The 23,299-nt window shown below is 50.4% G+C and overlaps 2 protein-coding genes across 2 annotated transcripts; both read right to left on the bottom strand.

The window, feature by feature from the left end:
* Window positions 1-66: 66 nt before the first annotated feature.
* THAP3 (THAP domain containing 3) lies at window positions 67-10,245 on the bottom strand. The gene is made up of 5 exons (XM_049877779.1): window positions 10,129-10,245; window positions 7,089-7,281; window positions 2,042-2,104; window positions 1,536-1,634; window positions 67-1,138 (listed from the first exon to the last, which is right to left on the bottom strand). The coding sequence occupies exons 1-5, from the start codon at window positions 10,200-10,202 to the stop codon at window positions 854-856; spliced, it is 714 nt and encodes a 237-aa protein (XP_049733736.1). The 5' UTR covers window positions 10,203-10,245; the 3' UTR covers window positions 67-853.
* Window positions 10,246-11,307: 1,062 nt separating this feature from the next.
* On the bottom strand, window positions 11,308-19,600 carry PHF13 (PHD finger protein 13). Its single transcript, XM_049877778.1, has 4 exons — window positions 19,213-19,600; window positions 16,754-16,855; window positions 14,417-14,951; window positions 11,308-13,894 (listed from the first exon to the last, which is right to left on the bottom strand). The coding sequence occupies exons 1-4, from the start codon at window positions 19,249-19,251 to the stop codon at window positions 13,668-13,670; spliced, it is 903 nt and encodes a 300-aa protein (XP_049733735.1). The 5' UTR covers window positions 19,252-19,600; the 3' UTR covers window positions 11,308-13,667.
* Between the last annotated feature and the right edge of the window lie 3,699 nt (window positions 19,601-23,299).

Below are 23,299 nucleotides of genomic sequence, written 5' to 3'. Positions count from 1 at the left end.
ACCATGCTGCTTAAGGTGAAGCTGTGGTTTTCTGCAGTCTGAGAAAGACAGTCCAAAGTAAGGAAATCATTTAGGCTAGGGGTTTTGTTTTCTGTTTAATGAACTGAAGTCACTTTAAAAAAAAAATCAAAGGTAACCACACTCTGTGTGCTCTGTAACGGCTTACAGATTGCTGCTTCCACAGGGAGTCTGCTGGCAGGAGAGAAAACCTCGCTTTCGTACTAAGTCGTTTTGAAATGGAGGAAACACTGCAGTGTAGCAAGACACTTTATTGTTTGCTCAACCAGGTGGGGAGAGGAGTCACCCCTTAGATATCAGCCCCTTACTGTAGGGACGCTGGCCGTCCGGTCACTGCCTTGGAGTCAGCCCTCATCCCTCTTCATCTGGGGGACTAGGAAGGACCCCACGGGCCCAGTATATCCTGGAACCCACTGCCCCTCAGGAAATGCACTCTGGAGAACAGTTCTCTCTTCCACTGGGGCAGTGGCTGTCACACTGGTTCCTGACAGCTCCTCGAGCCTGTGGTGCCCCCGTTGCCAGCCTGGCTTGTGCAGAAAGTGTGGCCTTAAGTAAGCCTGCCTTAGTGGGGACTCGGGGCGGTCACTGTGGGACTAACTTGTCACACTCATGGTTCCCTCCCTCTCCTTGTGTAATGCCTTACATCTGATGATGTTTGGGATCTTCTTCACCAGGTAGGTTGGCCATCCTCTCACTGCCACTTTCCGAGCGCTGGCAGCAGACTGAAATGTCACCAGCAAGAGCCAGAAACCACCACCAGGCTCTGGATGCTAGGCTACCACCGCCCCCATGCCATGGGCAGCCTGGAGCCTTGGAGACAAAGCCGGCTGTACCCTCAGCTCTGCTGCTCAGGCCGCATGCAGGCCTGGGCTCTCTGCCGCCCTTCTCTGCGAGCGCTGAGGCGGCGGCACATCCTCCGCATCTCTAGCTTCTGGGCCCTCAAGCGCTTCCGGAGCTTTTCATTCTCCTTCAGGGTGAGGAAGAGTTTTTTTTTCAGGGCATCCAAGTCCAAAAGGGCATAGCTGTGATCAGAGGGCTGTTTGGGCAGGGACTGCTTCAACCCCATGGGGCTGACTGGCCGAGCAGGAGCCTCCGCTGCTTCCAGTCTGTATGGCAAGACCTGAGGACAGAGGCAGGTGAGAAAAGGAGCTGCCCAGAGGCAGAAAATTGGGGCGCTCAGGCCTTGCCAGCACAGAAGGGGCGGTGGGGTCCCTGGGGAAGGCATGTCACCAGACTTTTTGGCTGGCAATCAGCACCTGGCCACACAACTCATTTTCCCAGGCTGTCCTGCAGTCCGAGGCAGGGGAGATCTAGGGCACCTGTGCTCCCATCATGGTCATATGGCCAGCCCTTTACTGGGAAGGTCTAGCAGGTGCACACTGCGCTCCTTGGGGCCTCTGCGGAGGGGGGACCTCTGTGGGGACCCACTTTTGGGGGAAGCTAATCATCTCGCATTGAGACCTACCCACCACATGATGCCTTCTCACCCAACCTGCAAGGCGGACCCAGCTTCTTACCTCTTTCCCAGGAGCTTCGGCATTTGGGGGCACCTGAAGTTCATCCAGGGTCGTGTCCATGCTTCTGCCTGTGCCATCCACCCCCGCCATAGGCAAAACCTGAGGAGCGGGGCAGAGTCAGGCCTGGCTGCCGCAGATACCAAATTCTCCACAGCTGTAACTCATTGTCCCAGGCACCTCTCACCCTGTCTCAGGGAGTAGCAACAACCAAGGACCAGCCACATGGTTTGTGCAATGAGACAAACCACCAGCCACTTCCTACCACAGACTAGAAACAGAACCTTAAGAAACAAGGCAAGACCCAGACCTGAAACTAACTGAGACTGAGAGCAGCCAGGAAGAAGCAAGCACCAGAGGCTTGCCTTTCCTTTTCCCAGCAAGTAGGGGTTCAACACCCGAGTTTAAGAGGAAAACAGCAAACCCTGACAAGCTGCTGTGCTGCCGCCCATTTCCACCTCAGAACAGCAGTGCCCAGACTCTCTGGTGATGGCTCAGTGCAGACACACCTTTTCCTTCTGAGGGTTGGCATTTCCTCTCGCTCCAGCAGGGTCTGTGTTCTCCCTAACCAACTGCAAGAGACACAAATGAGAGAACAGTGTAGCAGGCAGTATGGCAGGGTGCTGCACCCTGAGGTCCCTACAGCCAGGGCCCGGACCTCCTCCATCTTCATCCCACTACTCAGCTGAGGCCTGACACAGTAGAAAATTGGTTAACTATGACCTGAATCTCTACCTCTCATTGCCCACTCGGGTTCTGCTGTTTCTCCAAAGATGCTCCCAAGTCTTGGGTCACAGGCCTCTGAGTAGGTTTTCTGAAGCCAGAGCCCTCCCTGTCTAATTCGTATGTCATCCCAGTCTCACATTCTGCCAGGCACATATTCAGTGACTCAGTCAATGTGTTCAGTGAGTGACTACCACATAGCAGAGAACATACTCAGAATCGGCAGCCCCGGGACGGCCAGACAGCTGCATCCACAGAGCTGAGCCTGCCCAGGATGGATGGGGCCACACCCAACTCCTCCTGCTTGACCCTGGCACTGAAAGAACTGTTGCTGACAGGTGCTGTAGAATCCATTTTCAACTCAGTGACCGCATGTGACAGAGTAGATAGAACTTCCCTATAGGGTTTTCTAGGCTGTAAACAGATTGCCAGGTCTTTCCCCCGAAAGACCCACTAGGTGGGTTCAAACTGCCAACCTTTCAATTAGCAGCTGAGTGCTCCACTGCTGCACCACCAGGCCTCCTTACTAAAAGGAGTATGAATTACAGCTGCATCCTTCTCCCCTGAGTTCTTCAACTATAATCTCTGTAAGACACAGAACCCAGCCTAAGACCTTTGGTATCAAGAATGGTTTTAGAGGAACAAAATCCTGAGTTTTTTGAACTGGCTCCTAAAGCCTGGCTAGCCTTAAGGGCACCGATGACTCTGCCTCCAGTAGTAAAGAGGGCGCTGCTAATTCATGGCACGAGGAACAATAGAGACACACAAAATATCACCACCAGTGGATCAAATATTTGTGAGAGATAAGGCTCTGGGTGACGCATACTTGATTCTTTTCCACAATTTTGTCAGAAGGAGAAGTATAAGGAAGCTGGTTGGTTAGTCCTGCTTTCACTAGACAAAGTGGTGAAAGAGATGTAAGCTCAAAGCTGCAGAGTCACAGACCCAACCATGGAGTGCCCAGAGGACACACCTTTTACCACAATGGTGAGGAACAAATTTGTGAAGGGAACCCCAGCATCCTTGAAGACTGCTGTGTCAGATTTGGCACCTAACTACAATGGGGAAACCCTGGTGGCGCAGTGGTTAAGTGCTACAGCTGCTAACCAAAGGGTCGGCAGTTTGAATCCACTAGGCACTCTTTGAACTCTATGGGGCAGTTCTACTCTGTCCTATAGGGTTGCTATGAGTCGGAATCGATGCGACAGCACTGGGTTAGGTTTTGGTTTTTTGGTTAACTACAACAGGGATGACTGGACCCTGTGGTGGTCGGGGCCAAGTGGTGGCACTTAATCAACAAAGACAAGGTAGGTGTGGTTACCATGATGGACAACAGTCAAAGCAATAATGAGAACAGTCTGACTTACATGGACTTGTAGCACTGGTTACTTACTCATGTCTCCGGAAGTGAAATAGATGGGAAATCTACTAAATATTTACTTGATCTGTGAAGCAGAGTAATTTTAGAACAAGTGAACAGGGAGTCTAACTTGAATCGCCAGAATAGAGAGTCACTGCCCCTCAATCAATTTCCAGACTTCAGCCAGTTTAAAAAAGAAAAAACCAAACCTACTGCCATCGATTCCAAGTCATAGCGACCCTATGAGCCAGTTTACAGACCTACAATCCCTTCAAGGAAGGGGACGCTGGGTCCCCTTGAGGAGGTACCCAACTACACTGCCAAAAATTTATACTGTTAATCTTTCTCCCAGCCTTCCCCAAAGGGATCTGCGGCCTGTTGACTGGGGAAAAGGAAATAATGAAACTTTTCAGGGATTATTGGATACTCGCTCTGAACTAATTCCAGGATACCCGAAACATCATTGTGGCCCACCGGTCAGAGTGGGGACACATGAAGGTCAGGTTATTAATGCAGTCTTAACTCTGGTCTGTCTCACAGTGGGCCCAGTGGGTCCCTGAACCCATCCTATAATCATTCCACCAGTTTCATAATGCATAATTGGAACAGACATACTCAGCAACTGGCAGAATCACCACACTGGATCCCTGGCACGTGGAGTAAGGGCTATTATAGTAGGAAATGCCAAGTGGAAGCCTTTAGAACTGCCCCTACCTAGGGAAATAGTAAACAAAAGCAATGCCGAATTCCTGGAGGGATTACAGAGGTTGCTGCCACCGTCAAGGACCTTAAGGATGCAGGGGTGGTGATTCCCACCACATCCTCCTTCAACTCATCTATTTGGCCTGTGCAGAAAAGCAGATGAATCTTGGAGAATGACAGCAGATTATCAGAAGCTTAACCAGGGGTGGCTCCAACTGCGGCTGCTCTTCCAGATGTGGTTTCATTCCTTGAGCAAATTAATCCATCTCCTGGAACCTGGAATGCAGCTACTGATCTGGCCAATGCCTTTGTCTCCATACCTGTTTCAAAGGACCACCAGAAGCAGTTTGGCTTCAGCTAGCAAGGCCAGCAATATACCTTCATTGTCCTACCTGAGGGGTGTATCAACTCTCCATCCCTATGTCATATTTTAGTCCTCTGGAACCTTGATCACCTTTTCCTTCCACAAGACATCACACTGGTCCATTATATCGATGACATTATGCTGGAAGAAGTATCAATGACTCTGGACTTATTGGTAAAACACTGGCATGCTAGAGGGTGGTAAATTAACCCAACAAAAATTCAGGCACCTTCCACCTCAGTGAAAGTGGTATGGGGCATGTCGAGATATTCCCTCTAAAGTGAAAGATAAGTTGTTACACCTGGCCCTTCCTACAAATAAAAAGGAAGCACAATGCCTGGTGGGCCTCTTTGGATTTTGGAGGCAACATATCCCTCATTTGAGTGTGCTACTCCTGCCTATTTATCAAGTGACTTGAAAAGCTGCTAGTTTTGAGTGGAGCCCAGAATAAGAGAAGGCTCTACAACACGTTCAAGCTGCCGTGCAAGCCACTCTGCCCTTTGGGCCATATGATCAGCTGATCCAATGGTGCCTGAAGTGTCAGTAGCAGAGAGAGATGCTGTTTGGAATTTTTGGCAAGTCCCTATTGGTGAATCACAGTGCAGACCCTTAGATTTTGGAGCAAAGCCCTGCCATCCTCTGCAGATAACCACTCTTCTTTTGAGAAACAGCTTTTAGCTTGTTACTGGACCTCAGTAGAGACTGAATGCTTCACCATGGGCCACCAAGTCACCAGCAGCCTGAGCTGCCCATCATGAACTGAGTGTTGTATGACCTACACAGTCATAAAGTTGGACGTGCACAGCAGCACTCCATCATTAAACAGAAGTAGTATATACAAAATCAGGCTAGAGCAAGACCTGAAGGTACGAGTAAGTTGCATGAGAAAGTGGCTCAAATGCCCATGGTCTCCACTCCTGTCACGTTACCTTCCTATCCCAGTCTGCACCTATGGCCTTATGGGGAGTTCCTTATGATCAGATGACTGAGGAATGATTGATATTACATAATGGAGCTAAAAAAAGAGTATATCTGGAATACAGGAGATCCCTTAGGGCGTCTCTTAGTACTACCATACCCTGTGATTGAAGTCAATGGGAAACTACAGCAACCCAATTCCAACATGACTACTAATAGCCCAGATCCTTCAGGAATGAAGGTTTTTTGCCCCACCAGGCAACAAACCCCAACCAGCTGAGGTGCTGCTGAGGGCAAAGGGAATATGGAATGGGTGGTGGAAGAAGGTAATCAGTTGCAGAAATGAGTACTGTAAATGTTTTTTGTATTTCTTTGTTTTATTATACATGCATATGTGTGTGTATAACAAATCTTTGTTTTCTTCCCTCCCTTATTCCATTACTTATAAAAGATGTAAATAGAGCTAGTGGGTTTTTGGTTGTGCACATATTAGTTATATCATCTTAGATACAAGTTGACTTATAATTGTCCTTATTTAGAGATTATATATGGTTTAAGGAGATGTGTACAGGCATCAAATTGACAAGGGGTGGAATGTGATGGTTAAGGTTATGTGTCAACTTGGCTAGGCCATGATTCTCAGTGGTTCAGCAGATACGACGTAATCACCATCCATGATATGATCTGTTGTGTGTACCCAGTCACTTGAAAGGGGAGTTTCCTTAGGGGTGTGGCCTGCATCCAATATATATGGACATTCTGGGAAAGTGAGCCCTCTCTTGATCCTGCATCTGACTTGTCATCCTCTGACCTCCAGTTATTAGGATGTGAGACAGCAGCCTGACATTTGACCTGCAGATTTTGGGATATGCCAGCTCCTGCAGCCCCAGGCCAGCAGCCTGCTGTCTGACCTGCTGATTTTGGGTTCGTCAGCCCCTGCAACCACATAAGTCAAGAGAAGCCCCCCAGCCTGATAGCTGACCCACAGATTTGGGACTTGCCAGCCTCCACAACTGCATGAGCCATCTCCTTGAAATAAATCTGTGTGTGTGTGTGTATATATATACATAAAAAAAAAAAAATTTTTTTTTATATATATATATATACACACACACACACAGATTTATTTCACACACATTTCATTGGTTTGGCTCCTCTAGGGAACCTAGACTAAGACAAGCCTCTAGGAGACCCAGCAAAAGTAAATGCATCAAGGAACAAGCTCTCAGAGAATCCACCAGTCAGCGTCTTCAGCAGCAGCCTGTTGTGATGCATGATTTATTTTAAAAGTGGCTTTATCACAACTTCCCTTAAAGCCAAGGCCACAGCCAGTAACGCTTAGAGTCCCAGAGCTTGGTTAATGCTGCTCTCACTGTAATTCTTGGCTTTCACTGTTCTGAAAATGCCATCCCTCTTGCCTCCCACCCGCAGTGCTGGGTGCATCCACACACACTGGCTCTGAGAAGATGAATGGAGTGGGGGCTCCTACCTGCGTGGGGTCCTGGAAGGCAAACACTGTGGGCACAGCATTGTGCTTCAGGTTTTTGCGGTTTCCAAAGGCGCTGAAGCACTCGGGTCGGAAGTGCTCGGAGCAGATGACGGTGTGCTGCTTGGGCTTGAAGTTGCCCCGGCCAATATTCAGCACCCATTCCTTCAGCAGTTCTGGGCGGCTGAATGGGAACCTGAGGGGCAGAGAAAGGAAATGACGGAGCATTGACGACGCAGAACTTTATCACATTTTTTTCACATTATCACAGAGTATTTTATTGGACAACTTTAAAAATTCAGCAACCTCACTTTGTTCAGCCCCACTGCAGTGTAATGGATCACTTGTGTGTGGCCTTTCTAGCCATGGTCTTGTAACTCCCACCAAAGGGACTGGTTGGCTTTACCATCCCGCTGGGCTTGAAATGAGCCACTCCCGAGATGGGAGAGAGAAGATAACACCACCAGCAAGAACAGCCAAGAGTTAGCGTGTCCTTTGGACCCAGGATCCCTGCGCTGAGAAGCAACTAGAACCAGGAAGCTGCAGCACAGACCCAGCAGTGGGTTTCCCAGCCCACAGTACAAGAAAGCTGAGTGCCTCTGGGAAGAGGCCAAGGGCCAGAGAGAGGCGTGCCTGCAAGCATGGCTGGGAAGAGGCTGTCCTGATGGGAGAGCTGTATCTTTGAGTGTTCCTGAGCCTGAATTATAACCTGTTACTTCCCTAATAAACTCCACGATCATGAGTATTGTCTGTGAGTTGTGTGTGGCCACTGCAGAGAAGCAGAAAGTGCCTTAGGAGGGACAACTGGTGTCAGAATTGGTAAAGATGGAGGAGAGAAGAGGCATATCTGACCTCCACCTCATAGGAATCAGCCTTGGTCTCTTCATCTTGATTCTCCTTCCTCTTGTGAAGTTAAAGGAGGTCAGACACTGCCCCCAGGACATTTTTACACTCATCCAATTTCTGGAGGCTATGGCCTTAGTGGCATCCCTGGAAGAAAACCTGTGATCAGGAACATGGCCAAGAGCCCAAGGGCACAGTGTTTCTGAAGTGAAGTTTGCAGATGGGCCTTCACCCACTCACTCAAGAGCGTGCTTGTGTTGAGCCCTGAGTGTGGTGCTGGGGATATGGGAGTGAGCAAGACAAAGGCCCTGCCTTCATGGAGCCTCCATTCTAGAAAGACAGACACTAGACCAAAGAGATGTAGACTGTGCCAGATGGTGGTAAGTGCCAGGAAGCACCAGTGTGGTCAGGGAAGGCCACTGCGAAGAGGACATCCAAGCAGAGACTGAGGGCAGTGGGGAACTGCCAGCAGAGCAAAAGCGCTGCACCGAGAGCATGTCTAGCATGATGAGGAGCCATGGGGGGAGGGGAGGCTGGGGTAGAAGGAGCACAAGGAGAGCTAGGAGACAAGTGAGAAAGGGACAAGGGCAGACAGCACCAGGCCTCAGGGAGAGGGCCATCTTGGACCTGAGTCCACACTGGCTACTGAAGGGCACCAGGACCAGGGGGTCAGCAGTGGAGGTGGAAATCAGAGGACAGACCTTGTAAGGGGGATTCTGAAAGCAAGGCAATAAGGTTTGCAGATGGACTGTATGCAGGCCATGAAATAAGACGTTGAGGAGAAACTGGAAGGAATTTCATGTAGAGATGGGAGAGGCTGTAGGAGAAGCAGGTTTGGGGAAAGGAGAGTTGGTTCTTGCATATTAGACATTAAATACAAGGTAGTTTTTAGATACTCAAGTGCTGAAGCTGAGTGAGCATGAATGACCTACTGCTGCGTGCAATAAGATGATTCACAAACATAGGTGAGCAAAAGCAGCCAGACAGAAAAGAGGACACACTGTGTGCAGTTATGTAAAGTTCAAAACAGCCACAACGAATCCACTCAGCAGCACACCTGTTACTTGGTAGGGGAGAGGAGAGAGGGAGGGGAGCAGGAGGTCTCCTGCCTTCAGGGAGCACAGTCACACAAGTGTATTCACCTCGTGAACATTCACCTGGCTGTGTGCTTGTGATCTATGCACTTCAGTGTATGTATGGTATACGCCAATAAAAACATTCATTTTAAAAAGAGTAATAATGGGAGGAAAGGAAGTGGAAGCAGTGAGTACAAACAGACCTTTGGAATTGTGCTCTGAAGGGGACAGAAATGGTGTGTGAGTGGACGCTTGTGGAAAGTGTGCAAACACTCAATCCACACAAGGGGATGGGCTCTCCAGGAAGGGACCCGTTCACTCAGCTCAGGACCACACTACCAGGTGGTCTTGGGAGTGTAAGAACATACTCCAAAATCTCCACCATGCTTCCTGACCTCCCCCAAAGTCCCTTCTCCCTCACTGCCCCCACTCTCCTGACACATCTAGCCAGTTCTCAGTCCTCCATCCCACCCATCCTTCACAAAAGGATGCACCGAGAGGGCCTAGCCAAGTGCCCAGTACACAGCAAGACATGACCAGCCATTACTCATTCGTTCATTCAGCAAATGCATACTGAACGTCTACCATTTCCCAGGCCACAGCTGTGAACGGGACAAGTCCCTGTGACATGGAGGGACATGTTAGGTCGGGCGAGACCGAAGGCCAATAAACACAGAAAATAATTTCAGATGGCGCTAACAGTAGGAACAAAATTAAACAGGTTCGCTAGATAAGCAGGGCCTGGAGGGACCAAGCCCCGGGAAGCTGAGATCAGAACGCTGTTGTCCAAGGACCAGCACTAGTCCTTACCTCTCCAGGAATCCCTCCCCGACTAGCCAGCCTTTCCAGGAGGCTGTCCAGCTGCTGACGGGTTATTTAACCTCTCTGTGTTCGTTTCCTCATCTGTCCTCCCACGCCGACGGCCCGTAACCCCGGCCTGTCCCCCAGGCCGCCCTGGCCCCTCACACAGGGCACAGCCAGGCCTCCCTAATTGGATGGGCAGCGGCCCTGACGTTTCCACCCGGCACTCCGAGGCCTCCCCGTGGCCCTGGACGAAGCGAGTCGTGCAGCTGGTGCCCACGGCCCCGGGCCCGGACCGCCGCGCCCCCGGCCCCTGCCCTCACCGGTGGAAGGTGAGCTGCTTCCTGCGGTTGCTGTAGCGGTTGCAGCACTGCCGGGCAGCGCACGATTTCGGCATCTCCGGACGCCAGGCCCGGCTGCCCCTAACAAAGATGGCGGCACCAGCGAGTGCAGGAGTCCTCAGACCTGAGGGGCGGGACCAGTGCGTGGGGCGGGGCGCGACGGAGTGGTTCCTCCGCGCGGGGTGGGCGAACACAATCTACGGGGGCGTGGCCAGCGCGGCCTGCCTGTGGCCTTGGGGCGGGGCCAGTGCGTCGTAGGAGGCGGGGCGGGGTTGTCGGGGGGCGGGGCCCGCGCAGCCCGCGGCTCCGGCGGGAGGTGAAGACTGCCCCGTCTGGGCTCTGAAGCCAGCTTCCCGCGAGGTTACCTGGACCCGCGTCGCCCCAGAGCCGGGCGGACCGGGACACCACGTCAAGGGGTGCTCCCGGCCGCAGCCTAACCACAGACGGAACAGGCCTGGAACCCCGAAAAGAGCGACCTGGAGCAAGTTTCACTCTAGTTCGCTCAAGTCCCCCCTTTCCCCTCCTAGCATTGGGAGCCCCAAGGCTCACAGTAAGTCTTGGACAACCGGAAACCAGGAAAAGGCACAACGTCCAAAGTAGCCAGCATTTTCAGGATTCTAAGAGGTGTTAATAAGTACGTGTTTTGCCTCCTCGAATGTCACTGGAGGAAATATTGGTTGGTGACTAGTTGGTCCCAGCCCGGAGGATGGCAAAAGATGGCAAACACAACTCAGAAGAAGCAGGCTCAGGCTTTAGGTCCCCCCCCCCCCGCCCCGGCTGGGGACAGGGAATCCAAAGTTTAAAGGAACAAAACGAGTGACCAAGGGAACATGGTAGCCCTCGGTTTGCAGAGCCTCAGAGGTGGCTACAGCTTCTACAAAGCAGGCTTATCACTCCCTGGAGCTTAAACGAATCCGTAAATTGAAGGGGAAATTGTGAACACTATTCATTTCTACTCATACTGTGATTTTATTTATCGGGAATTTATTAGAATAGTATATTAAGGGCTGTGGGCATTTTTTTTTCAACCTGCTAAGTGAAGCTGAAGACTTGAACTTTCTGCTAGTCTTCATGCAGTCATGCATGGTTTTGGGGTGGGATAGAGGGGGGAGAAATACTCCTTCAGTACCCAACACAAACACCTGAATCTAAACATGAACCTCAAAGTAGCAATATATTTATTTACAAAATATACAGTTTCACAGAAACAGCTTGGCTTTATACACATAAACTTTATAATTACACAGAACCATGTAAACGATGTTAAGTGTCTTGCCTGGCCAAAGCCAATGGGAGGGGCCTACTTTTAGGGTGACACCTCTCCCTCCCCTCATGTCATTCCCCATCAACCAGGAGCCCCTGGATAGGCCATTCCAAATTTGCATAAAGAAGCTGATTGCAGCTGCCCAGCTCAATCTAACTGAAAAACCAAGGCGTCTGACTTTTTAGACACCACCCTAGACACCACCCACAGGGGCAGATCTGTTAAAAGAACAAAAAAATCAAGGAAACAAAAATGGAGATGCACAGAGCAGCATCTCCAGGCATTGAACCTTCTCATAAATTTAACAATTTCCAGTCGTGACACTTCATCCTAAAATCAGGCAAATTCTTAAATGCACTTTTAGAACTGTGGAGTTAAAAAAAGGAAAACATTTTGGAACTTTGGTTATTCTCATGGTGAAGACAATGGACAGGCCATGTCACTGGGCAGATCTTTGGCAAATTCCTCTCCACCATGTCCTGCTGTCTGCCCTTATCAGTCACACAGCTGTCTGGGAGTGAAGCTTGTCTCTATATCAACTTTGACTATTTCCTCCACAGCAGAACTTCTCCCTTGGCGATTGTCGCAATAAACTGGGTTTCAGAAAGTATTTCCCTCTACTTTCGTGTAAATATAAGCAACACAATTTTTTTTTAAAGACGGCTGGGTGAGCATGAAAGAGACTAGGACAAAAGCAGGGCTTTAATGAGTCACGTTAGGGTTCAACTACCTGGGTGCTTCTTTGAGAGAACATGGAAGGGTCTCTCCTGGTAGACCTGCCTAGGGCACCTGCTGCAAGGACCGGAAGCACCCGGCAGGGAGACTACAGGCCCATCCTGCTGCAAATAAATAGGACTAACAGACTTTCTTCCTTTTCATGCTTAACAAAAAACAATACTATGAAATCACACCCATCAATTTACAAAAAACATTTTGAGAACAAGTATTGGAACTGCTGAAAGCAAGGTCAACGACAGAAAAAGCTGGAGCCCCCTCTCGCTCCAAGCCCAGAACCACCAGGGTTCGGGTGCACTGCCCTCCTCTGCGGGGCTCCAGGCACAACCTCCCTGGCTTTCCCACGGCTAGCCCATACAGGGGCCTCCCCTATCCAGGATCCTGGTTGGACCTAAGGAACTCTGTGCAGTTTTATGGAAGATTCCTGAGGGAGGACAAATGGTATCGTATTACTCACCAATTCAACCAAAAACAGGATCCAAGTCCTAACCTTGCCCCATGGAACCAGCAGGCCCAGCCTGGATGAAAGGCATACTAACAACTACCTGCAGGAGAGGTCTCTCCGTCTTTCTTGACCCCGTTACTTAGAGGAACACACAAAATGTCCCAGTGATTGCCTTGCCTTTATGTTGCCACTGGAATAAGGTGAGGTGAAGAGATGATGATGAGAGAACCTAACTGCTCTCACGCTTGAAAACAGCTTGCCTGGGCCCTACCAGTACCTCAAACAAGACTGGAGCAAAAGGGCCCCTATCAAGAACTCAGCCAACACTACTGGCTGTATCGTGCAAAAAGACAAGATTTTTTTACATCGTGCAAAACAGGAAACTGCGTTATGAACACAGGTCACCTCAACCCCCCAACCAACCCTCTTTCCACAGAGAAGTGGCCACATACTGTCCCTTTTAATAAACAGAAAAAAACCTAGGAATCATTAACTAACCTGCCATGCCAGGGGTCCTCACAGCAAGACCAGAGTACTGGGGCTAGACCCTGTGGTGGCTGAGGCAGGTAGACAGGGCAGGCCACCAGGGAAAGGGCCTTTTATGGTTGCTGTACAGACACTTATGGTAAAAGACTCACACTCAAGAAAAAGCTTACACATATGGCTGTTCACGTAACAGGCCGGGGAAACTAAGACCTCCTCTCCCCAACACAGTGGAAGCGGGGAATAACAGCTAGCACTTGTTCCAATCGGCGGGAATTTGTTAACAACGATATCGAAAGTTCACAATACCATATACCCTCATTTTCCGCTGACCCAAACCCCACTGAGCCTGGGTGTTCGGTCCACCTCCACTGCAGAGAACACAGCTCTAGCAGCAGCTTTGGCCAATAAAGATTTTATTCGGTCACTGGCTATGTACAGTTTAGACCTTAGACAACCTGTCCTTTGCTTAGGCACCTGGATGGCAGAGGTCTGCCCGCAACAGAGCTGAGAGTTCTGTGCTCAACTAAGAAATGGGCCAGAGAGCCCACAGTCCCTTCCAATTCCTTGCCCAGTCTCCTCACATGTCAGCAGTCAGTCCAGAAACAGCTTCCGGGAGCCCATTCGGGAACGGTTAGAACGGCGGATGTCAAACTTGGAGTCCCGGCACTTTTGGCAGACAAACACTTCCGGAACGTTGGATTTCCGGATTTTCGCACAGGACAAGTGGATCCAGGTGTGGCACTCATTACACTCGATCATGGGGCGGCCCGCAAATGGCTTCATGCAAAAGCAAGTGACGAGGTCCCAAGAATCGTCATCTGAAAAGCAAAGAAGACATGAGACAGGGAACAAAAGCTCTTCCTAGTCCCTCTCCATCAGGAAAGCTGCCCGTCCAATGGGACAGAGCATGTGAGCTGCCGGGAGACCTGTTACTCCACAGATAAAAACTATTTCAACCTTCATTCAGCAATGACACTTTCTCAGAAAAAGCAATCAATGCACAACAAAGAGCAGTGAGTTGTGTGGTAACCAGGAATTATCAATGAGATGTTTATTTATGAACTATGCTGTTTTTACATTCTTAGGTTTCTCTTAGCATCTCAGCTGTCTCTGTGATCAACTTCTCCCTAAGCATCCTGGTATTCCCCCCCAGCCCCTTCCTGCCCTTCTCCCCGGAGATGGCAGGACCCACGCTACCATCTCACCCGTGAACAGGATCCCCATGGCTCCTGGTGCATGTACACATGCCACAAAAAGACGAACTATGAGATTCCTGCCTAAAGTAGCCCCTCTCCTACCCACCAACCAGTAAGCACTTGCATCACCCCGGGCCCACTCACCTGAATCCACCATGATGTCCTCATCATTGCCGGTGCTGTCCTCGTCCCGGAACACCACCTGCTTTCCCTGCCGGATGATAGTCCGTTTGCCTTCAGTCTTTATTTCTTTGACCTGATCAGGTGACACTGTGGCACAAGAACCACTCGAGGGCGTGTCGGAGTCCCAGCCCGAGCTAGGGTCACTAGGGGCCTGGGGGATATCCTGCAGGGTGGGGCTCGTGGGGGTCTCTACATATGGGTCGGCAGCTTCCAGCTTCAGCAAGCTCCCCATGTACCCCTCCTTGACAGGCACATCACTATCCCTCCGCTTCCTCTTCTTCTTCTTCTTCAGCTTGTCAGTTTTCTTTCTGTCCAGGAGGAAGTCGCTGGGCTTGGCCCGCTGTAAGAGGGTGGGCTGCAGGTGGCTAAAGCAGCGGTCAGAGACAGGCAGGGGCATGGAAGACGCGATGTCGGGGAATGCAGCATCCCAGCCGTCGCTGTCGATGGTGCCAGCAGTGCTGTTGGCAGGACTGGGGCTGCTCCGCAAAGGCAGCTCCTGAAAGGACAGAGCAGAGGACCAGAGGTTCCAGTTATTCTGACCAGTCCCATGAGACGGAGCCGGCTCCGGCCCAGGCGGGGGCTTCCAGTGGTGGGTTCTCCCAACCCTGAGCTTCTCAGCTCTCATCAGCATTAGAACTGAGGAGCAGTGTCAAGTAGTAGCTTAAAGAGCCTTTCCAGGGAAAGCAAGAGCCCCTAGCAGAGAAACTTTGCCTCCCGTCACTGAACTTACAGAAGCAGTGACTGATGGGTTCTAACTGCTGAACTTTTGGTTAGTAGCCGAGCACTTAAGCACTGCACCACCAGAGATCCTTTAATAAACCATCTAACTGCTTTATTCAATAAATATCCACGGAAATGGACTCTGAAAACACCTTCTCACACCCTCTCAACTTTCTGATGGTAAAATCTTTCCTTCCACTTGGACTCCCAAGGGATATGCTTTTTAATTAAGTGAACTTAAATTAGTTTTCGAGACTTTCTCGACACTTCTTAAAAAACTGAGGACATCTCAAAATATCGCAAATTCAAGGTAGCTAACTACTGCACCAAAGCCATGAGCTAAACCCGGTGCTTACTGCAAACCATTCAAGCACGTTATCTGCAAATAGGAGCAACATTGCACTAGGTACAAAGCAGCATCGCCCCCTATGTAACAAATGGAAACTATAAACAACGCTGCGATTTTGTCTCTTTTCTTCTTAGCCTGGTACAATACAAAGGAGACCCCTAAATTTGAACGTGGCAATCTGGTTCACTGTCCTGTTTATTTCTCAGCAAAGAAAAATTCCCCTCAGTTAAGTGGAGAGCCTGTTCAAATGGGATTCTGGCCCTGAGTCCTGGAGGACTCTTTTTTTAAGTGGCTCGCACAGCAACCCAGATGCTTAGCGAGAGACAGGGCACTGTGCACCCAGAGCCAGACTGTCTGGTTGAAGCTCAGGCTCCTCTCTGTTCCCCAATTTCTACATCTTTAAAATGTAGATAAAGCAACTAGAAAAAAACAAAACAAAACCCACTGCCGTTGAGCTGATTCTGACTTATAGTAACCTTACAGGTCAGAGTAGAACTACTCCATTGGGTTTCCAAGGCTGTAACCACCAGGGCTCCCTTAATAAAGCGCCTACCTCCTATTATTACAAGCAAGAATAGTGCCTGGCTGTAATAAGCACTCAGTAACTACCGGCTATCATTAAGAGCCAAAGTCCCTGAATGGCACAATCAGCTAAGTGCTCAGCTGCTAACTGAAAGGTTAGTGGTTAGAACCAACCCAGAGGCACCTCAGAAGAAAAGCCTGGCAATCTGCTTCTGAAAAGCCACAACCTTGAAAATCCTATGGAGCACAGTTCTTCTCTGACACACTCAGGATTGCCACGAGTCAGAACCACTTGGTGAGAACTGGTGATGGTGGTATTATTAACAACAGGTAAATATCAAATACACGTAACATTACTTTCAAAGGCTCTTAAAACTTTAAACGTTTATTAAATGATTTCTGATAGTTTCAGGAACCACTTCCTGGCTGGTCTGTTTCCAAGAAACAGATTTCTGCCCAACTATTAAAGACCCAGTGATCTGCTCCTGTCAAGAGGACAGCCTAGAAAGCCCCACGGGGCACTTCCACTCTGTCACATTGGGTCACTATGAGTAGAATATCGACTCAACAGCACCCAATAACTTTGCTACTTAAAAAATGTGACATCATCAGGCATGAAGTCACTGTCGTCACCCTCAAGAGCATGAGGTGAAGGCACTCTGATTTGACTACACAAACGAAAACGTCTAGAAAGCTCTGAGGATTACCTCTTTTGGATAAGGGATGTAGCCAGCGTAAGCCAAGACAAAAGTGCAGAATTTGTTGAAATCCTCCACAGTCCTGCGCCTCTTGTAGCTAGGTGAGTACTCCTGTTAAGAGACGAGAAAACAGGGTGTGTTTGAAAGCAGACACTCTTACACGTGGAATAACAGCAACAAAATCAGCCAAGCTGAGGTTTTTATTGTCAACTGCTCAAAAATGCACTATCTGATTGACAAACACTCTAGAAACAGGGTTAAGGTAAACTCAGGACAAGAAGTAACACTTTTCAGAAAGCTGGAAAAAGAATATTACGATTTAATGCCAGGAATACTGGGAAACTGGTTAGGAGATAAAAGCTTGTACAAGAGGCTATTTCTTAGCGCTCATGTGGCATTTTCTGCATTATCTATTAGTCTCTGCGGCCTATCAGGAGCTTCAGTTACTGTTTTTGCTACAGATTTCCCATTTTGAAAATAAACTCCTGCTGCAGCTATAACTTAAGTATTTTAAGTGACTTACAAAACCAACTGCTTAACCTTCAGGGCTTACTCAGGCCTGGGACCCTCCCTGCCTGGGGGCTGCTGAGGGCCCCCTCCTCCTGCCAAGCTCTCTCTCCTTTCAGAGGAACATGTTCTGTTCCCCTCCATTGCTCCAACATCAGTGTACTTGGCACACAAACGTTTCTTGACTCAAAGAACAAAACAGAAGTTTTCTTATTAGTCTTACTTGTACATCTTAAACTGGACTATTACATGTCTGGGCTTATGTGTCTTCTCCCGCTTTGAACCACAAACACCTCGTAACAAGAACGAATTTTTCTCTTTATAAACAAAGCAACACAAGGAGAAAAAACCTTTATCTGCTACTAAACAAAACGACTGTGCTTCACTCTGGTTTTTTTGACTAGTTTTTTTACAGAGATTTTCTTTCAGCAATTTATCCCCCCCTTCCCCATCCTTACGTGTTCAGTTAACACTTCTAAAGCCTTGAAACCAACTGCCCTGCTGGAGTGAAAGCGAAGCGGAGGGTTAGCTCCGGGCAGCCCACCACAGCCCCTCCCCGGGAGAGAGGTGCTGGGAAGACAGCGGCACAGGCAGTGCCCACAGGTTTTCTTCCCGAGGCTCCGTTTACTTTTATTTTCTCCACTTGGCTTAGTAAACCGCCTACTCCCCCGCCCCTCGTACGCTCGGATCGAAGGACACTCGGGCTACCGGAGTACTGGAGACGCCCGGCCTCCAGCGCTTCCTACAGTGCAAGCTCCTGCCCCCAGCCCCAGGAGACACTGAGGCCCGTCCCTCTTGGCCGGTTCTGAGGACTAAGCTCGGTCCCTAAACTCTCGGGAGGAACTTTTATTTGGCCGGGGAACGTGCAAAAGTGGGTCAGGAACCCAGACGCGGAACAGGCAGCTCCCAGGCCCGCGCGGGAGGCACCGACTCGGGCGTTCCGTGCCGCCCCCACCCCGCGCCCGCCGGCCCGCCCGCCCGCCCGCCCGCCTTCAGGAAAAGCAGATGGCGGAGCGGCCCCCTCTCCGCCGCCCGCTCACGGAAGCCGCCCCCCGCCGCCTCGGCCCGGAAGGTGCGGGGCCCACCGCGGGGGAGGGGCAGACGCGGGGGGCCGGCGGTATTGCAGGGTCCCGGGTGGGGGCCACGCGCAACCCCCGGGTGAAGGCGGGCGATAAACCAGGGCACCGCCTCCCCTTCCCCCTCCCCCCGCGCCGACCCCGGCACCGGGCAGAGCCGACCTCGGGGGTCAGGGGCGCCAGGAGGGTGACCGGGACCCAGGGCCCATCTCCGGAAGGGGGGGACCGAGCCAGGGCGGAGCAAGCAGGGCCGGAGGGCGGGGGACGGAGCGCGCCTGGGGGGTGGGGCCGCGCGAGCCCCGCAGGCGGGGGACCTCGAAGGACGAGGCTCCCTAAACGCCGAGGGGGCGGGGGCGATTCCGCTCGGCGCCGACTCAGGGGGCGGGGCGGGGGCCCCCGGGGATTAGGGGCGCCGCGGGGGCCTCGGGGAGCCCACTCCTTGCCGCAGGGGGCCGCCAGCTCCTCTGAGAGGGGGAACAGAAAGCTCCTCACAGAAGACAGACGCGGGCGTACGAACGAGGGGCGACGGGTCGGACCGAGTCCCAGGGGCGGGGAGGGGGTAAGACAGGCCGGCGGGGGAGGGGCTGGGGGCATAGACAAGTCCCGGGCTCTAGGAGGCCGGGAGCGGCGGCCCTGGGAGCGGTGGGCGCAGCGACCCGGGAGAGGCACGCAGGATGGGACGCGGACCTCCGGACAGGGCCACCGAGGCGAGGCCGGCGGGACGACGGGCGCGGGCCCGAGCGGGGGGCGGGGGTTGGGCTCCGGGGGGCGGCGGGGGATAGGTGGGGGAAGGGAAGCGGCGCACGACCCTAGGGGGTCCGGCCCACGGGGGCGCAGGCTCCCGGTGGCGGTGCCGGGGGTGATCCAGGCGCATCCCTCACTCACCTCCGGATGGAAGGCGGCGGCGCAGGAGTCGGAGTCCATGTTCAGGGCGGGGGGCGGCGGCTGCGGGAGTGGAGGGGCCGGAGTGCGGACGCCGGAACGCGAGGCCGTTCGGGGCCGGGGGCTCCGGCGGCCGCGCAGGACGAGGGCGGACCCCGGAGGGTTCGCCTCAGCTAGAGGATATGGGGGGCTCGGCGTGTCGCGTCCCGGGCACTGTGCTCCCGGGCTGGCGGCTCCACGGCCGAGCAGTGTCGCGATGCTGCTCCCACAGCCGGCGCAACGGGCGAGGCGGGAGAGTCGCTGCGGGGGGCGGCGGCGGCAGCAGCGAGCGGGAACCCGACCGGCTCCCCGACCTGACGCCCAGTTCGGCTCGTGTCTCGGGAGGGAGGGAGGGAGGGAGGGAGGGAGCGCCGCGGGGGCTGTCGGGGAATGTAGTCTGTGGGAGACTAGAAGCCGGCGGTGAGGGGGCGTGGCGCGGTGGGCGGACGCAGGGCATTGTGGGAGTCGTAGTTCTAGGCCCCGTAGCTGTGGCGCACAAAGCCCGCCTGGAGGACTCCAATCCCCATAGAGTGGCGCGGCGACTGCGCGGTGTGCGGAGGCGGTGTCTCCGGGACTCGAGGCAGCCCGAGCGGGGGAGGTGCGGGGGCTTGCGCTAGCTTAGCCGGCGGGGGGAGGGGCGGCGCAAGCGACAGCGCCTCGTCGCGGGCGGGCAGCGGGAGTCGCCGAGCGGGTGGGGGCGGGGCCGGAGGCCTTGGTTGCGGAGAGCGCTGGAGGGCACCTTCTGGCGCCTCGCCTTTCTTTTCTGGGGCTCGGGGTTCGCGCCTCTTTGTAGGCTAGCGTCTCCCGCGGCCGGGGCGGGGCGGCGGGCACCCGCAACGGGACCGTTCGCCAGGGCTCCGCTAGTCTAGGGCGGAGTCGCCGGCCGGCCCAGCGCGCCCGACACCGGGCGGAGAAAACTTGTTTTCGCGGATGTCGGTTTTGTCGTCGGCTCCTGGTGACCGCGAGGGCCACGGGGACTGCGGACCGAGGCCAACGGGATTGGGAGGACTTCGAGGCTCTTGGTGGCTGTAGCATTCACTTCTGAGTGTCGGGTTACAGCATTTATAAAAACTGTTACTGCTATCAGTGTTTTAGAAAATGTTTTAAACCCGCGTTTTTTCTTCCCGTAACCTTGGGACCGTCCTTGTTTGCTCACTTTCATAGATCATTTTTTTAATGTATTTTCCATATGATTCCAGCACTCGAAAATGAGGTAAAAGCACCACGGTATGCGATATTTGGCTTTAACACCTACTTCTTGTTAATTGATATTTTGAGGGTTTTAAAGTAAATGCTGAGCTGCAGAGTATTTTACAACTCTATATTTGAAGGTTAATTGATTCTGACCACTTGGTTGAACAGTAACAGTCTTCGTGAGTTTACCAAAAGGAAGCCTGAGATTCTTTAATATTTTTAATAACCATTGGAAAGAAAAATCTATGTACAAAATGCAGATGATTGAATACCATGTCTGGTAGCTTCGAAGACAAACTTTGTTAAGGAAGAGTAATATAAAATTTTTTAAAGTCAGACAACTAACTCTTGGCTAGACTAAATCAAAACGGTAATTAGGAGAACCACAAACGATGATATATTTGAGTGGCAATGAATGCTAAATTAGTTGGCTATTGCTATTAAGATGACTAATACTTCTAATGGAAACATTCGGTGGTGAAGAGACTTAGGTTTATCTTAGCAAATACTTCTAAACCGTGAAGTTTTTAGCTTTACTGCATGGCTCAAACTGCCTGGTAGTTTACTGTATCATTATTGCTTTTTATTTCAGCAGTAGCATAGCCCATTGGATGGCTCCTCAGAGGTGATAACAAACTGAGATGCTTTAGAAAGCTAATTAGATAAAAACAGAGACATTGGAAATGTCCTGTCCTTACATCATTAACAATTTCTTGCAGAGTTATCACATTCAGGTGTTTTAGCCACAGATTTGGAATGTCGTTCTGATCACTGTGGCCACAGTAAATGTCATGGGATTAGGCAGTGCTACCCAGGGTCAGAATCACCAGGAGCGACTTGTTCTGCCTAAATAAGAAACAGTTAAGCACATTCGCCAATTAGTAGTTTAAAGGTGTAAATACCAAGAAAAATAATTCTTAGAGGTGAAATGCCTTTTACAACTGATCGTCATTCCCTAAGGTATAATTTTGTCTGTTTACTGTGGCAGATAGGTATGTAACTAATTGTTTGCCTTTTCAACATTCTTCACATGTATAATTCAGTGACATTAGTTATGTTTATCATGTCGTTCAACCATTATTATCTGTTTCCAGATTTTCCCATCACCCTTAATAGAAGCTTGGAGCCTTGGTGGCACAGTGGTTAAGAGCTCAGCTGCTAACCAAAAGGTTGGCAGTTCGAATCCACCAGCTGCTCCCTCGGAACCCTATAGGGCAGTTCTGCTGTGTCCTATAGTGTCGCCATGAGTTGGAATCGAGTCAACAGTAACGGGTTTGGTTTTTAATAGAAGCTCAGTATCCCCAAAGCAGTGAGTCCCCCTTTTCTGCTCCCTCATCTACCCCGTAACTACTAATAAACTTTGGTTTCCGTACACTTACCTCTCCTAGACATTTCACAGAAATGGAAGCATACAATATTTATTCCTTTGTGACTGACTTATTTTACTTAGCAAACTGTTTTCAAGGTTTTTTCATATAGTAGCATGATGTATCAGGACTTCGTTTCTCTTTATGGCTGAGTAATAGTTCATTTTACGGATATATAAACCAAAAAAACAAACCCATTGCCATTGAGTCGATTCCAACTCATGGCAACCGTATAGGACAGAGTAGAACTGCCCCATAGGGTTTCCAAGGAGCAGGTGGTGGATTTGAATTGCTGACCTTTTCGTTAGTAGCTGTAGTTCTTAATCACTGTGCCACCAGGGCTCCATTTTATGGATATCCAAACCCACTGCCTTCGGGTCAATTCCTACTCATCGCAACTCTATAGGACAGAGTAGAACTGCCCCACAGGGTTTCCAAGGAGCGCCTGGTGGATTCCAACTGCCGACCTTTTGGTTAGCAGCCATAGCTCTTAACCACTACGCCACCAGGTTTCCTTTTGTGAATATATAACGTTTTGTTCATTTTTCTGTTGATGGACCTTTTAGGCTTTTTCTACCTTTTGCCTGTTGTGAATAGTGCTGCAGTGAAATTGGTGTACAGGTATCTATATTCCTGCTTTCAATTCTTTGGGGTATATACCTAGGTATGGAATCCTGGATCATATGATAATTCTGTGTTTAACTTTTTAAGGAACTGCCAAACTGTTTTGCACTTCAGTTGTACCATTTTGCAATCCCATCAGCAATTGATGAGAGTTTCAGTTTCTCCACATCCTCACCAACACCTGTTGTTTTCTGGTTTTGTTTTTCTGTTTGTTTATCACAGCCTGTGGTATAATTTTTCACATAATAAGCATTAAATCCTTTTCCCCCTACAGGTTAAGAAACATTATCAAACTTCAAATGAAATAAAGGACTTGCTCAAAATAATAAGAGCTTCATGACAAAACAGCCTAGAATTCCGGGACCTATATTGGACCACTCAGTCTTATGAAGATAGTACAGGCAATCCCAGGGTTACCAACATAACATCCAATTTACGGACTACTACTACTTAAGAATGGGCTGCCATAAGGGCCATTATATTAAAAATTTGACTTAAATACAATGGTTGGTAATAATAAACGAACATACTACTTTGTGATGCTCATGAAAACATTGTGCAGTTTGGAAGTGTTTCTCAAGTTTTGTATTCATAGATAAGATACATACTAAGACAAATATCTCACTAACTGACATTAAATAAAAACCATATTACTTGTTCTGAATTACCTAAAAATTCAACTTAAAGATGGACTTAGGAACAGATCTTGTTCATAACCTGGGGACTGTCTGTAAAGCTCAGCTTGAACTGTGTCATGTGACAGGTTTTCAGACCTTAAGTGATAACACTTGCTCAGAGTAGATTTTCAATAGATAGTTCTTCGATAAATTCTTAGTACACAGACGTGACCAGCAGTACATTCTGTA

Source organism: Elephas maximus, chromosome 3, assembly GCF_024166365.1.
Source record: "Elephas maximus indicus isolate mEleMax1 chromosome 3, mEleMax1 primary haplotype, whole genome shotgun sequence".
Taxonomy (NCBI): Eukaryota; Metazoa; Chordata; class Mammalia; order Proboscidea; family Elephantidae; genus Elephas; species Elephas maximus.
Note: the sequence above shows the minus strand (reverse complement) of the source record. Positions and strands in the feature narration are given on the sequence as shown.

Coding starts and splice junctions, on each gene's coding strand:
- THAP3 (XM_049877779.1), bottom strand. CDS start 10,202: ATGCCGAAATCGTGCGCTGCCCGGCAGTGCTGCAACCGCTACAGCAAC. Junction 1,635..2,041: donor CCAACCCTCAGAAGGAAAAG/GTGTGTCTGCAC, acceptor CCCGCTCCTCAG/GTTTTGCCTATGGCGGGGGT. Junction 1,139..1,535: donor CCGAAGCTCCTGGGAAAGAG/GTAAGAAGCTGG, acceptor CTCTGTCCTCAG/GTCTTGCCATACAGACTGGA.
- PHF13 (XM_049877778.1), bottom strand. CDS start 19,251: ATGGACTCCGACTCCTGCGCCGCCGCCTTCCATCCGGAG. Junction 14,952..16,753: donor ACATCCCTTATCCAAAAGAG/GTAATCCTCAGA, acceptor CTGTCCTTTCAG/GAGCTGCCTTTGCGGAGCAG. Junction 13,895..14,416: donor GGACATCATGGTGGATTCAG/GTGAGTGGGCCC, acceptor TTTGCTTTTCAG/ATGACGATTCTTGGGACCTC.